This window comes from Sitophilus oryzae, unplaced genomic scaffold, assembly GCF_002938485.1.
Source record: "Sitophilus oryzae breed Bouriz unplaced genomic scaffold, Soryzae_2.0 scaffold_738_pilon_pilon, whole genome shotgun sequence".
Classification (NCBI taxonomy): Eukaryota; Metazoa; Arthropoda; class Insecta; order Coleoptera; family Curculionidae; genus Sitophilus; species Sitophilus oryzae.
Genome location: NW_022147349.1, coordinates 1,591,962 through 1,609,067, shown reverse-complemented (window position 1 = coordinate 1,609,067; position 17,106 = coordinate 1,591,962). Strand labels below are relative to the sequence as shown.

Here is a 17,106-nt window from a genome sequence, read left to right as displayed (position 1 = left end):
AGAGAGGTAAAAAATATCCCTGAAGGGGCGACCATCACTTGATCTTTCTACCGAAGAGCAAGGGGAAAGACACTACCTACCTGCTGAGCCTTATCCAGGCACAGAACTTCAATGTAAGGACATCCATTTGGCGAGTCATCAACACGAGGGAGGAGGGCCATGGTCAGGTCCTCACAATAGGAATTGACCTCAAATCCAAGGAGGCAATAGAGACAGATATACCTATCCTCTATTACATTCGGGACAACACCGGTATCAGGTCTAACAAGAGACCAAATTAAAGAGGTAGAAAAAATGGAAACAGATCCTCCAGGCCCCACCTCACGGGTACCTCAGCCGGAGACAATTGCTTCGACTGTGAAAGGCACGATGGGCCCCAACCCTGGAAGGGTGTATACCCTCGTAGGAGGTAGATGCCCACGCCTCGGAGGATGAACATCTGTTGTCAGAGGAGAATGGGAAATACCCTGTACCCCTCTATAACAGGAAGATCCCCATGTATGATTTAGACTGTATGATGAGCTATAACTCAAGAAACGGGGACACAATAGATCTATAAGGTCGCAGAAATTAACCCCTTCCATTCATTCTACATTCTACCGTTGTCCATAAACAACACAATTTCTTTAGGGAGATAACATTTATTTAAGATATTAAATTTAGACATCCATTCAGAATATATTATAATCAAAACAAAATATATAAATATCACAAGAAATTGCTTAGTGTACATGTAAAATATTATTTTTTTCACAAAATGTAGTTAAATAAATTTTAACATGCAAACAGTATATGAAGAAACTTATTCCTAATCCCCTTTCTGGTGTTTAAATATTGAACAATAATTATTTAACATTTATTTAGAACTATAATTCTTTTACTACTTATATGTTCTAAATTTTAACAATATTTTAGAATTTTTGAATAATACATAACGACAGCCAAACGACCTTATACAATGTACATAAGAAAATGTTAATAAAAAAATGATTAGTCACAATAATAGACCTACTCCACTAATATCAATATTTTGTCAATTTAAAATAAATTAATATGAGTTAAACCACGACATTAATATAAGTAACCTTCGCAACTAGCTATTTAAATGTTTATCTAAATTTAACAGTTAGTAATAGAACAACTCTGGAAAGTTTTGTTCATATGTTGGCTGAGCGCTTTTTTGTATATCCCCTGATGGACTGATATTTCCATCGCTCGTACTCAGTGACTTGAAGATTTCGTTCAGTTTATTTTGTAGAATGTCATGCTGAAACAAAATATAGAATTATGTTTTTCTCAAAAACATTTTTTTTAAACAAATAAAGTAATCCTAGGATGGTAATTATATAAATATGTATTTTACAATTACTAACTAATATTTAGTAATTGCATATAATTATAAAAATCAGCATGTATAATATGATACATGTACAGGGTGATCCAATAATAGAGAACTTTCCCTGTAACTTGGGAACCGTAAATGTTAAAGCTTAAAGAAAAAAATTGTGTGTGCACTATGTGCGTATATTTGAAGTGAAACTTCTTACTTCCGTCTGTCTGTCTCTCCGTCTCTATCTGAGAATTCCATTCAGGTACCTCTATCCACGTGCCAAGTTTGGTTCCAATCGACCCATAATTAAGCAAAATCCTAAAGATTTCGTCCATTTGGAGGTATTGGTTCGAAACGTTGAGGACGTCATCCAGTAGCCCGTCCCTAATTATGCCAAAATCGACCCACATTTTTCTTCAATATCAAATCGTTAGTCCCACCCTGATGAAGATGAAAACGAAACGTCGTATCCAGCTTTGCCGGGTAGGACCATATACACCGTCGCTCACATAGCCTACCCACCAAATTTGGTCGCGATCGGATGACATCAACTTTTGACGTTTCTTACGTCAAAGCTAACTGTTACAGTGACACATGTCATACACGGTCAAGTTGGCCTTGGTCCAATCTATCGGCATACCAAATTTCATTTAAATCGCACGATTTTTGATTGGATTCATTGATGATGGAGAGTACCAATTTTTTCGTAAATTTTCCTAATTGAAGTATGTTTAAAATAAAAGCACTGTATTCTTCAACCAATTACGCAATTTTTTTGCTCTAGCCCATTTTTCTCTATTGTCAGAAACAAAATGGTGGGCAAAGGTTAAATATTTTTACATTCGAATGTTGATATCTCTATTTTGGATGAACGGATTTTAATTAACTTAATGTCTCAAAAAGCGCTTTTCGCTCTACTCGTAGTGCAATAAAATGTACAGTAATAAGTTAACATTTACTAGATGGTGACAATTTAAGTTCTCCAAATAATGATGATTTTCTCAACAAAATCTAAATATATACAAAAATATTATTTTGTAGTTATAAAAAGAAACGAAAACATATTCTTTTATGTATGTTTCGGTTTAAAGTAGTAAAAAGTAGTCGGTAAAAAGTAGTAGTGGGAACTATCGAATGAATACTATCGAAACATTCGATAGTTGCAATTCATTCGAATAATTCGATAGCTAATGAAAAAAACATTCGTCGAAAACTATTCGAATGAAAATAATCGAATAGATGCGAAAACTGCCTTGAAAGTCTGTATTCTAGTAATTCGACAGCAAAACATAAATGAATTTTATAAATGAATGGTTTTTGGCAAAAACCATTCATTTATAAAATTCATTTATTCGTCAGTATCGATTATAATAAAATATCGCAGTAAAGTTGTCGCCCGGCGACGTAGGTTTTCTACCTAGAAACCCGACAGCGCTCGGTAGCATGGGTTTGAAAGAAGCCGGCCTCTTTGATTTTTTGCGGAGTGAGATAAGGAGACAATATTTTTTTATTGAGGTGCCAGGAATTTATACAGAAAATAAAAATACATTATGAAGGGCGCTGTTGCCATATATCGGTATTAGTTGGTATGAGTGAATTAGGGATATTATGTATATTTTGCATTTTATTAATATTCTGATTTTACACTGCAATAATACTTTTTTATTTTAGATTTAGGAAAATATTTCTTTATGTTTTTAAGCAAAGGATGGTTTAATAAATAATAATAACAGTACTAATTTATAAACAGTTTAATAAAAATTTAACATAATAAAACATGAACAATGGAAGCAAAACATAGATTAGAAATCAAAATTCCTTATATTGCTGTTTAAAAATAATATAGCCTCTAAATTCTTTGGTAAAGTTCGGCTTCTACGATCATTGGTTATTTCCCCACTTTTTGAGAATAATCTTTCCGATGGAACAGATGTCGCTGGTATAGATGAGTATTTTTTATACAGTTCGTATAATTCGGGCATTGAATTCTGATGCCGTGTCCAAAATATCATAGGATTTTCAGATCGACCAATAAGTGGTTGTTCTAAATATTGTCTTACGGCTAATTTAGCTATTGTGTTGGGTGTTGTTACTGTTTTAATTTTTGAGGCTTTCTCATCAAAATGAGACCAAATATTCAAGTTTTCTGATGTTTCTGCCGAACTGGATGATTTTCCTCTTTCCATATTAGAGTCTTCGATGATATTTGTCAATAAAACAACTTCTTTTTCAATGTCATCCTGAATTAAATCGGCGCTTGTCGTAAATCCAAATCCGGCTTTTTTGAATCTTGGGTCTAAAAAAGTTGCTTTCCCGCATGTGGTATTATTTTCAAATACAGCAAATCTTTTGATAATGCTCTCCATCAAAAATGCCTTCAGTGACATTCCACTGGGTGTGACGGCTGGTGTGTAATTAACTGCATGCTGCAGTCCACGTATGAGTGGAATTATCATCGACATAGTTGGGTATTGCTCTCCAGACATTTCAATTGTCATCTGTTCGACCGGTTTTAAAATTGGAATCCAATCGCTTAACATTTCCCATTCAGCAGCAGATAAAAATGTAGGGCCTTTTGTTAAAGAACTGATAACAGCAGATAAAGGCTCTCTGATCTGTAACAGCCTTTGGATCATATGTAAGGTCGAATTCCATCTCGTAGAGACGTCCTGCATAACCTTTAATTCAGGTAGGGCCATTTGTTGTTGCATTGTTTTTAATTTTTCGCACGCAGTTACGCTGTGCTTAAAATGACCTACTATGGCTCTACATTTTGCAAGAAGAGGTTTTACAACTTCCATTGCTTCATTATGGGCGTTTAGGGCATCTGTGACGCACAAGTTTAACGTGTGCGCAACACATGGATGATGGTTCTTTTTTAAATGTTGGACTATGGCATTTTTAATATTTGCCCCATTATCACTTACTACAGTAATAATTTTTTCATTAACACCCCACTCGTTGAAACACTCTGATAGGGCTAATGCTATATTTTGACCAGTATGTGCTACTGGAATTTCTTTTACACTCAAAACGGAATTTATTATTTTATTGTCAAACATAAAATGGCTTGTGACAGATATATAGGCTCTGTTAGAATCTGAAGTCCAGATATCGGTTGTCACAGATATATACTTTACATTTGATAAGATGTTTCTTAGCTGCGTAGAAATTCTATTATACGCTTCAGGTATCAACTTAGTTGTTAAAGTTTTCCTGCTTGGTAATTTATAGAGGGGTTGTAGCAGTTGGGAATAATTAATAAATCCTGTATTTTCAACAACTGACAGGGGTTGAAAATCTAAGGCTATCATTTTTATTAAACTTTTATCAATATCATGTATTTCTGTATCATATAAATGGGTCCTTTTGTCTGCCAAGAAAAGTTTTGTCTGTCGGGGTTTTTTAAAGTGTGATGATATACCAGTGTCTTTTTGTATTATGTTTCTTTCACCTGAATTAGTTTGCATTACTGAAGTACAAGACGAAGAGGTAGATGAAGTCGAAGGTTCGTTTAGGATTGTTTCTGTTTCAATACTGGCGACATTCGGGTTTGTTGCTGTATCTTGAGATACATCCATTCTCTCCTGTTCATCTAAGTCGTTACCATGATGTTGTGTGGATAACTTTGATGATTCCAAATATCCAGGGTGTTTTCGTCGAAAATGATCACGTAGATTTGACGTATTGCCTGAATATTTGAATTCTTTTTTGCATACATTACACAATATATTTTTATCGTTGATTTTTGTAGAAAATTCCCATATTGTGGAACGTTTGGCACTTCGCTTCATTACAAAGTCTGAAATATATTTTTTTCTTAAAGTATTTCAGCTTAATTTAAAAAACGACTACTGTATTTTGAAGATAAAGTACAAAAACCAAGGTAAGGTATGATTTATAAACTTTTCTACAAAATACATTTCTTTTCTGCTACTGCTTCTTAGCCATTCAATTCAATTATTTACCTCTACTGGTATTTCTTATCGAAAAACTACATGTTAGAGAATTAGCATAAAAATATAAAGGTCTTAAACTTTTTTTTTTAAATTCTGACCGCAAAATTAGTAATTTGACAACTTCATTAATTATATATGATTATCCTCGTATAAGTTTAAGTAATTCGTATTATATAGAATATCTATACAGGGTCATGCAACAGTAACACAATAAATGACTCGCTGATTGTTAAATAAACCCGGAAATAAACTGGTCTTTTTAAAACCTAACAAAACTATTTTATTGGTAATACCACTAAGGTGGCAACACTGTCGATCTTAAGCAATTCCTTAAAACTAAAAAAAGTGTCTGTGTTTACATAAAGCCTGCTTTTTTGTATCCGGCCCTACGCTCCTAATCTGACTATTGAAAACACACCATGCATCGTTGCCGTTGTGAACTAAGATGCCAGGATTGTGCACTTAACAAACTGCATTAAAATATGCTCTAAGATGTTTTTCAGGAAATTTTTTTAACTTCTACAGCTCAACAAAGTGTGAGTGGTACCAAATATATTTTTTTTAAATGGAACACCCCTGTATATGATTGCATTTTTGGCTTCCTTTCTGATCACGATCAAGATATTAAATATGTTTTGACAGTTTTAGTTATTAATAAATAAATAAAAATATATATTTTTCAGCCTGTTTTAAAAAATTAACAAAAATATTAGAATTTGCTCAGGTATTTTATCGTTGAAAGAGCTGTATGTAATACAGCGAATATCTGCGAAACTCTTAAAATTTTTAAAATAATATAAATATAAAAATTCTCCATCTAACAAAAAATGATATACAATACCCTGTATATTATTTTTTGTTAGATAGAAAAATTTTGTATTAAAAAAAACGAAAGAAAAATTGTTTCATATTTTTGAAAGTTTGGGGTAGAATTTTGAACACCCTGTCTGATTTAAGATTACCATACCATATTTATAGCAAATTATATACAGACCAGCTATAGTAAAGTAAATACCTAGTGTAGTTTTGATTCCACTACGGTTCTTGGTATTTTTAATATTTTTTTAAAACAGGCTGAAAAATACCTATATATTTTTATTTATTTATTAATAACTCAAACTATCAAATGCAATATTAGACAGGGTATTCCACTTAAAAAAATAATTCCGAGCCACTCGTACTTTTTGAGCCACCCTGTAGAAGGTAAAATATTTTCCTGAATACATCGTAGTACATACTTTAGGTTTGCACTTAAACAACATTCCTAAGTCTTTAATTATAGTACAGATGCCCAACACACTATTGCAGAACCCTGTATATTATACATATGTGTTATAAATATACAAATATATTTTTAAAATGAATTGAGATTATTTCAAAAATTACCACTTCCCAAAATTTTCCACTAAAAAAATAAATCATACATACCATATAAAAGTAAGTAATTGAAAATTGAAGGGGCCCGCCACCCTACGAGAAAATTACACAAATTTCGGAAAATTTTTGATTACCTGTACACGCACTCGTCAATTTTAAACAACTACTGTTTTCGTATTTAATGTCAATATCGCAATATTATCATAGAATATCATAGTATTCGCACGGCAAATTTACAAAAATTCGGAACTAATGTTCTCATACCAAAACAAATAACTACAAATACTAATATTTCATTTATTAAATGAAATGCATTCGATAGTCGCAGCGCAACGATAGTCATTTAGTCGCTCGGCGAGGTTGCCACGTGCCTTAGTATTAATGAAATGAATGAATGGTTTTATTCGAATAAAACCATTCGATAGTTGAAATCATTCATTCAGTAACCATTCGATAGTTTATTTCATTCGATAGTTCCCATCGCTAGTAAAAAGTAGTCGGTAAAAAGTAGTTTTGGATCGGACACTAAAATATTGAAACACAATTATTACTGGATTCCACTCGGCGGCAATGCAGATATTCTGCAATGTATCTATTTGCTATCTTTTTTAAAGACAGTTAACAAAACTTACTTTCGTCTAATTTGTCTTCTTCTTTCAATGCCTTTTGCTCTATACAGAGCGTTGACGACTTCCCACATGTACTTGTGATGTGTGTCATCAGTACAGTCACATACTCAAGTACACTAGACCTACAATTTCTCGCCGAATCCGAAAGGCTCTATTTGAGAAGCTGTCTAATTTTTAGTAGATCTATTAACTAATAAAGAGAAAAATGTCTCACATAAAATTGTATATTCTGTCATAAATATTTCAGATTTAATAGTACAACAAAACCTTGATATTTTCCAGCTTCTTGATTTTCTTAAAATGTTATGATTAATTGAAATAACAGATAAAACTATTTTCCATTTTGCTGCTGTCACTTTTTTTAATCCACAAAATGGTAAATAATAAAATACTTAGACTTAAATAATTTACCAAACAATTCCATTATATTTCACATTTTTTGTATTACCTTAGGTTGAGTTCTCCTGACCAATTCTGAAAAAGTAGCAGTTCTAAAAGTATGACTGATTTGTTTTCTCCTCTCTGCTTCTGCTTCCTTCCTGATCTCTGGTGGCTCAGTTAATACTTTCTTCATACTTTCAAAAGTTAGTTCCTCTTCGGGCATTTTCTATAACATATCATTTAATAAAAGCAACTAAATAAAATTTTCTTCATACCCTTGTGACACCAGGTGAACTAGCTGCACTGTCAACTTCATGGGCAGATGGAATTTCAATAATACTTCCTCTTGGATTAGGTTCCATCCAACTATGTCGCTGACTTCCAACAATAATTCCTAAAAACATTTTCCAGATTTTTTAAATTAAATTGAATAAGAACTTAAGTTGGATTATTACCTGGACCACCAGCACCATATGGCGATGTCTGGGACAATCTAGATGAATCTATACCAGATGACTTCAAGTAATCACAAATTGCCATCTGCAACATAATATAAAAATATTCTGTACTGCACCCTTTTATAAGTTTGAATTAATTTTATTGAAAAAATAGAAAGCATTTTTTTTAATTTAATCTATAAAGATTTTCCATTACACTTTTTAATAAATAAAATACAAAATTAATCATATATCATAAAATACATATAAAAAAACTACATAAAAAAATATCTCCTTTATGATATTTCTCTATTTTTGTTGTGATTATATAGAATTATGATTTTATAAAATGGAAAACAAATTTCTTGCAGTATAGGTATATAATAAATTATATACGAATTCTTGCCATTTAACTGCTGATATAGAAATTAATTTCCACACTATGTTTGTCATGATGTGTGGATCAACCTGCTCTCACTACCGGTTTCGGAGCAGCACTCCATCATCAGGTGAGCTTGGGTCGGTTCCACAAAATGACAAACACAGCGCAGAGTACCTAATTCCGACTTGTCAGAAAGCAGCGGTTCGATATGTAGGTGATGATGGAGTAGGGCTCCGAAACCGGTAGTAAGAACAGGTTGATCCACATTATGACAAATATATACAGGGTGTCCCAGGCTGAGCGTGCATTAGAAGTTTCTAGAGAACTACAATATCTAGATCGGAGATTTTTTGCACATGATTGTTTCACAATGAGATCTATCGATGAAAAATATTTTCAATATGGCGGCACTTCCAGAAGTACCGGAAGTTGATAACAACTTTCTTATTATAAATGGGTACCCCCGTTTTTTATTACATATTGAAATTCTCTGCAAAATTTTATGAATTTTGATATGTAACACTCTATACCTAACATTAACCGTTTTTGAGAAAAAAATATTTAAAATTTTTGGACAAAAAAAATTGCCTGTCAAAAATATGTGTATAGCCTAAACGTCAAAATTAGTGATTACCACAGCCACTGTGTCATAAAGAGAAGACATGTGGCTATCTATTTCAAAAATTAAATTGTTCGAATGTCATATAGTAATGACGTTAGCTGTCATGGAATTGAGCAATTAAAAAATTATCATAAATCGTTTTTTCAAATGAAAACCCACTTTTTTATTTCACTAGTGAAAAGGCTTTTCAATTCGTTACTTTTTGACCATACATGTTCCTATACCTAAAATAAATTGTTTTTAAGTTATTTAAGATTTGGTTTTAAAGCGTATATTTTTCTTGATTTTAACCAGTAGCCTGTGACTTTAAACGTCTAGTAGATGTGGCCATGACATATTGTGACACTTTGTTCAAAAAGCAGTATGTTGATCATCATTTCCAAGCCAATTTGCAGTTTTTTTTTCGATCATAGGGTATATTATTAATAAAATCAACTATTACATATCACTAAAGAGCGAAAATACAAGATATATTTTTATAAATACACTTTTTAAATTCTTAAGCAGGCAATATTTATAGTATAGAAAATTCAAATAATTCGTTTCTTGATAGATGGAAATAAACTGTCTGACTGTTTGACACTTACTATCAAAGGAATCTAGATAAAATCAATAAAAATATACGTTTTCAAACTAAATCTTAAATAACTTAAAAACGATTTATTTTAGGTATAGGAACATGTATATTCAAAAAGTAACGAACTGGAAAACCTTTTCACTAGTGAAATAAAAAAGCGGGTTTCCATTTGAAAAAAATGATTTATAATAATTTTTTAATCGCTCAATTCCATGACAGCTAACGTCATTACTATATGACATTCGAACAATTTAATTTTTCAAATAGATAACCACATGTCTTTTCTTTATGACACAGTGGCTGTGGTAACTCACTAATTTTGACGTGTAGGCTATACACATATTTTTGACAAACAATTTTTTTCGTCCAAAAATTTTAAATATTTTTTTTTCTCAAAAAAGGTTAATATGTTAAAATTCATAAAATTTTACGAAGAATTTGAGTATGCAATAAAAAATGAGGTCACCCATTTAAAATAAGAAAGTTGCTGTCAACTTCCGGTATTTCCAGAAGTGCCGCCATATTGAAAATATTTTTAATCGATAGATCTCGTTGTGAAACAATGATGTGCAAAAAATCACCGATCTAGATATTGTGGTTCTCTAGAAACTTCTAATGCACGCTCCGCCTGGGACACCCTGTATAATTTATTATGATTTTATCTACATTATTTTTTATTTTAAATAAACTTCAATCCCTAAAGTCCTTTTGGGTATGCTAGTATTCAAATTCACATTGTATTGAAAAATTTGACTATAGATCTTCGTTTCCAAACGAAAATCGACAAAGGAACTTTAAGCTCACTAGAATTGCATATAAGAATTTAAAAAACTAATGAATATCATCCATCGGTGCTATAAATATCCATCAATGATATGAAGAAAGGCTCATTATAGATGTGTCTTGTACCAAAGGGCAGAATGTATCCAATGATCAAAAACTTTGCATTGATTGTGTATCAGATAGGCAATAGGTTTAAATACTCTAAAATATATCTGTTATGATATGTATTATTTCTTATTCTTTAAATAATTTATGACTAAATGCTTGACATAAAAGAAGTTACTTTTGTTTATACAATATTACAGATAAAAAAAATAGCATAGCGATATATCAGACCGCACGTTAGCGGTTAAAAGTTAGTATTTACAAAGCCACCCAATGATTTTTCTGTCGTATTTTACCGTAAAAAGAACCATATAAAATAATGCCGCGAGTATCGTTAAAAAATGTAAAATACTCTAAATACAAAAAATCTTCATTTTTTAATTCTCCATCTAATAAAAAAAACAATATACACAGTGTTCCAATTAAAAAAAATAAAGAAAAATTATTTTACATTTTCGAAAGTTTGGCGTAGAACTTTGAACTCCCTGTATGATTTAAAATTACGATATTTACAGCAAAGTAAGTATACACCATCTAAAGTAAATACCTAATATTGTTTTGATTGCAAGATAGTTCTTGTGTTTGTATTTTTTTAAGAAAGGCTGAAAAATATATATTTTTTATTTATTTATTAATATTCCTGAAACTATCGAAATTTATTTACTCATATTTTAGGGAATATGTAAAGTGATCTGAAAGGAAGCCAAAAATGCAATAATACACAGGGTATTTCTTTAAAAAAAAATCATCCCAATGCAGTACACTTTTTTGAGCGACTATGTAGAAGTTAAAATATTTTTCTGAAATATATCCTAGTACATACTTTAGGTTTACACTTAATCAAAATTCAAAAGTTTTTTATTCTAGCAGCTACAGAGGCCCGACGCACTATTACTGGATCCGGTATAGAGTAATCAAAGAATCAATATTGTGCACTTACTTGATCTACTAATAGGTGAGGTAACTTGCTGGCAGATTCACATTCTGACGGATAATGAGATAACATATCAGGTAACAAATGAGGAGCTTCTTCTCTTCTAGCTTCAATTAATTTAAGTGCATAATCAGCTAAAGGCTGTATACTAATAACATCTGGGATAAGAACCAACAAACTTATTACCAGGGCGTGTAAATTGAATTTTTGGGCATTTGAAAGTGTTGTTGAGCTAAGAGATAAACTCTGAATTCTAAAATAATCAACAATATTATTTATTCATACGTAAATAATAAAACTGCAAAATTTTTACCCAAGAAGTAACTGCAGAATGTCAATAACTGTTTCTGTACTCGCTAGCTCAACACATAACAATGCCAACGTTGTATAAATAGCTTCAATATTGTCTGGAGTATTTGTTTCCATTTGTAGACTTGTATATAACGCGTCATATATGATAGGTCCATGTTTATTTATAAAAATTAAATCAGGTCTTGAAGACTTTTCAACAATAAGATCCAAGTCCAATACGGATAAGCTGGTTAGAAGAGAACATGATTTAATTTAATATTTATTACACCTTGAGATATACAGGGTGGCGCACCTCTTTCGCCTCGGTTGACTATACGAAAACGGAAAGATGTAGAAACAAAATATTTTATGAGTATATGTGGGGTGGCAATGTGCACAATTTAAAATTATTTTGAAATGTACAGGGTGTTTCAGAACTAAGATACATACCAAAGTTATATTTTTTCTTATGGAACACCCTGTATTTTATTTCATTTTTGGATTCTTGGGCCCAAAAAAAGGTATTTGTTATAAAGGTTAAATATGTTTAAAATCTTTGGTTTTTGAGATATTTAAAGATATTTAAAAATGCAGGCTACAATAGAATAGATTATTAACACCCTGTACATTGCTTTTCAGAGTTAATTCTTGTGCTGACCTTTAACCCAGAGAAATAAACTTTACTGAAAAATTTGATTGCTTTGTTTGATGTATACAGGGGTATCAAAAATTGCTGGTCTATTTTTAATATTTATTTTACATAAAAACTTCCTTATTTCAAATACCCTGTATTTTTTTAAATATATCGAAGCAGGTTTAAATGCTCTTTCAAACTATATTAGGGTTTCCTATACCTATCTAGCTCAGATTTTGAATAAAGAGCAATTTTTCAATAAAATGGCAATCAAGATGGCTGATGTCAATTTTCTAGTGACAGTTAGTAGCTATTTTGAAAATCAAAATTAGTTTATGGAACTTTATTTAAATTTATAGCAGTTTATTTTTGTTTAATTTGCTTACAGTAGTTTTTTAAATAATATTTATTAAATATGTATTTATTATTCTATCAAGAAAAAAGGATTATATTAACAATTCTTTCATTTATTTTACGTTCACTTGTAGATAGGTACCTATATGGATTATCTATAAAAGAACCAATTACGGCAAATTCATTTTCTAACCACAGGTTTCTGCCTACTAGGTTTTTATAAACCACACTACCATAGTTCTGCGAAATAGAAAAGTATTTTTTCAAGGAAAGCTTATCAGGAAGATTCATATTTGGATATCTTTAAGCATAAGCCGTTGAGGCCAAGAACCAATTTTCCTCACAAAATAAAATCACTGGTATCATATCCATTCGTTCCACCAGCAGATACTGCTTTATTTTTCTTGATAAAATAATGAATACTTACTTATTAAACTACTGTAGCTAAATTTAAGTAAACTGTTATAAATCTAAATAATAATGTCCATAAACTAATGTCGATTTTGAAAAGAGTTACTAACTTTAACTAGAAAATTGCCATGGCGACACCAGCCATCTTGATTGCCATTTTATTGAAAAATTGCTTTTTATTCAAAATCTGAGCTAGATAGGTATAGGAAACCCTAATACAGTTTGAAAGAGAATTTGAATCTGCTTGGATTTATTTTAAAAAATACAGTGTGTTGTATTTGAAATAACGAAGTTTTTATGTAAAATAAATATTTAAAATAGACCAGCAATTTTTGGTACCCCTGTATACATCAAACGAAGCAATCAAATTTTTCAGTAAAGATTATTTCTCTGGCTTAAAAGTCAGCGCAGGAATTAGTTCTGAAGGGCAGTGTACAGGGTGTTAATAATCTATTCTAATATAGCATGCATTTTTAAATATCCTTAAATATCTCAAAAACCAAAGATTTTAAACATATTAAACCCTTATAATAAATACCTTTTTTTGGGCCCAAGAATCCAAAAATAAAATAAAATGCCGGGTGTTCCATAAGAAAAAATATAACTTTAGTATGGATCTTAGTTCTGAAACATCCTGTACATTTCAAAACAATTTTAAATTGTGCACATTCCCTCCTCACATATACCCATGAAATATTTTGTTTCTATATCTTTCCATTTTCGTATAATCAACCGAGGCGAATGAGGTGCGCCACCCTGTATAAAACTACCACATGCATTTTTACTCTTACATAATGAATGAAATGTCCCCAACATGTAAAAGAAAAATGTAAACAAACTATTTATTTAGAGTTTGATTTGACCACAGAGTTAATATAATCCTTTTTTCAAAGATTTGATTTCTTTAGCATAGTTTCGGGATTTTCATAAAAACGGAAAGAGTATATGGATTTTTATTATTTACATTAAATAGAAGTTAAATGATATAACATAAAATATGTATATATTCTTCTGCATAAAAAATAAACAGTACTGTATATAATAACAAATGTAACTATACTCTTAACTTATTACTCAGGTAAGATTTCGACAGACAACAGAAAAAAAAGCAGGTGACGTCCATACCATCAATTTATTTCACTAAAAGTTTCTAATATTTTTTAAATTAACTATGGATGGGTTTATATAATATAAATCCATCATGCGTCGTCTCTTGTTTTTAACCAGTTTTATTGGTTAATTTCAAAAATGACAGATCATATTTCAATATTATTGGAGTGACGGAACGATGAACGATGCACGGACGCAGATGCGTATGAACACGGCTAAAGATTTTTGAGGCTTGTCAAACTCTTGCCAAATCATAGGTTATAATTTGTGTCAAATTATATCAAATAACCTGCCTTCTGGAAGATGATAAACATTAAATTTGCGAAAGTCTGTATACCATGTCATGTATGGTCCTAACTGGAGTAGATGTAAAATAAGGACATTACACGATAGCTAAATCATAGATTTTAGTACTGCAGAGAGATAATAACAAAAAGTACTAGTTTAAAAAAAAATAACATCAAGTTAGTTAATCAACTTTTAAAGTATAAAATTCAGTAAGTGATTTATTAATAAAATATTTTATTATATTTATTTAAAAGTTCCTTGAAGTTTGAAAGTAAGAAATAGTTCTTTTTTATATTTTTTGCTGTGGTGTTTTGTTTAAAATACACCCTTACAGCGCTTTCAGATGGAGCGGGGCGTCCGCGACGGACCGTCCGTCGATGTTTTTTTAAGATAGCCGTCGGACAAACTCAGTCGGACGAAGCATACGCGACCATGTGAAATTGCTCATATAAACTCATGGTACTTGCTCGAAGGCGCGGACGTAGTGATGGGCAAAACTGTTATTTTTAGATAACAGTTGAAACTGTTATAGTTATTTATAAAAAACAGCTTAATATAACAGCTTCAAGATAACAGGTTTCTTTATTTTATTGCTAAATATCTGAAAGAGTATGAGGCGGTTACCGCAGGGCGTATTAACGCAGTTGCAAGTTGCAACAATGACGTGCTCGGTGGTAGTATTTCCAGGGTGTCAAAACATTTCTAAATATCGATTGTTATCTAAAATACCTCTCTAAAAACGGTGGTTGTTTACAAATAAGCGCTGTTTACAAATTGCGATATAAAAAAGCCAAAATGCCGCCACTCGTCTATACCTATACATTCCGATCTACCTACGCCCTGCCCCTCGATCCGCCTGAAATGCGTAGCAATGTACAGGGTGCATCTCACTCGACGGGCGAGAAGCTCTTAGTTATGATTTTACCATTTGCAGTCAAAAAATAGCAATATTAGAAAATATGTAGTATATTCTTCATAAGCAAACCAACTACACACTAGAGCTCGAATTAATTTTACACTTAAATTAGCGTGTACCCGTGACTTCGTTCGCGTCGAATTAATAATTTGTAATGGCAATGATAAAGCAAAGCAAGAATTTCCATTAACATACAAACTGGATAAAATTTTCTCACATTTGCCAAAAATAAGCTTTAAACGTCGAGCAGTTTAAGCAGAATCGTGGTTAATCAATTACTCAACTTTTTGGAACACCCTGTATGATTTTTTAAAAAATTTCAAAATATGTAAAAAAACAAAATAAATTATGCGTATCCAAGCGTTTTCCCGAAAGACTAGCCGTTTTTTAAATAACAAATAACAAATATTGTAATATTTGAGGGGCGTTTTCGCCCTCTTGGAATTTGAGATTCGAGAAACCCCTCCTTATCGAACCTCTACACCCCACAGTCAATCCGTTTACCAAAAATCAGCTTTAAACGTCAAGCAGTTTACGCAGAATCGTGATTACTCAATGGTCATATTTTATGAAACACCCTGTATATATTTTTAAAAATATTAAAATATGTAAATCAACAAAATAAAATATACGTATTTAAGAGTTTTTCTGAAAAACTCACCGGTTCTTAAATAAAAAATATTCTAATATTTGAGGGTGGTTTCACCCCCTTAGAATTTTCGAAAAATCTCTTCTTATCGAACCTCTACACCCTAAAGTCAATCCGTTTTCTAAAAATCAGCTTTTTACGTCAAGGGCTTTAAGCAGGATCGTGATTAATCAATGACCAGATTTTTCAAAACACCCTGTATACTTTTTTAAAAAATCTTAAAATATTATTCCGAAAATTTTTCAGAATAAATAAATACCTAAATATTGAAACTTAATAACGTACTGAAACCATATCTCGACCTCCGCCCGTTATGCTCGTAACAGGTTGAAAATCAATGTATCTAAAACAACTGATGCGTTATTCTCCAACCTGTTTCGAACCTCCATCGACAATCGACCGATGCAGCAGCGTTACTTTCCCACTCCGATTATCTCGACCGCCGCTCTGTTATGCTCGTAACAGGTTAAAAAACAGCGTATCTAAAATGACTGCTTATTTTCTATACGTTATTCTCCAACCCGTTGCGAGCCTCCATCGACAATCGACCGATGCAGCAGCGTTCCTTTCCCACTCCTGTTATCTCTACCGCCAGGCGTTATGCCCGCAACTGTTTCAAAAAAGCTGCTTCTTTTATATCCTATTATTTTTAAGCTGTTGCAAGCCCAACACGACCATCGACGGATGCAGCTACGTTCGCCGCCCGGGCTGTAGCGCATACCCCACTCCCATAACATGTTTTCCATCAATACTAGTTGTTTTTTGGAATTGCTTCGAGCAGCATTGAATTTCGTGGCGGTGCAGAGCGCCGACTTCGTTTCACGAACGGTCCATCCCTGCGTGTCGTTATTTTATATCTGTTATTTTTTAAAAGTAGTAACGGTTGCGTTATGTTATTTATAAATAATTGTTATAAAATAACAGATAGTTAAATAAT

The 17,106-nt window shown here is 31.9% G+C and overlaps 1 protein-coding gene across 2 annotated transcripts in view; it reads right to left on the bottom strand.

Moving 5' to 3' along the window:
* Positions 1-665: 665 nt before the first annotated feature.
* Positions 666-17,106, bottom strand: part of LOC115888408 (protein EFR3 homolog cmp44E) — a 30,840-nt gene continuing 14,399 nt past the window's right edge. For both annotated transcript variants that reach the window (XM_030908142.1, XM_030908143.1), the window contains exons 10-15: positions 11,830-12,054; positions 11,523-11,769; positions 8,132-8,216; positions 7,952-8,070; positions 7,744-7,902; positions 666-1,267 (exon numbers count right to left, since the gene is read on the bottom strand). In XM_030908142.1, the coding sequence (XP_030764002.1) occupies positions 1,127-1,267; positions 7,744-7,902; positions 7,952-8,070; positions 8,132-8,216; positions 11,523-11,769; positions 11,830-12,054 (976 nt within the window). In that variant the 3' untranslated portion in view covers positions 666-1,126. The remainder of the gene's footprint in view (positions 1,268-7,743; positions 7,903-7,951; positions 8,071-8,131; positions 8,217-11,522; positions 11,770-11,829; positions 12,055-17,106) is intronic.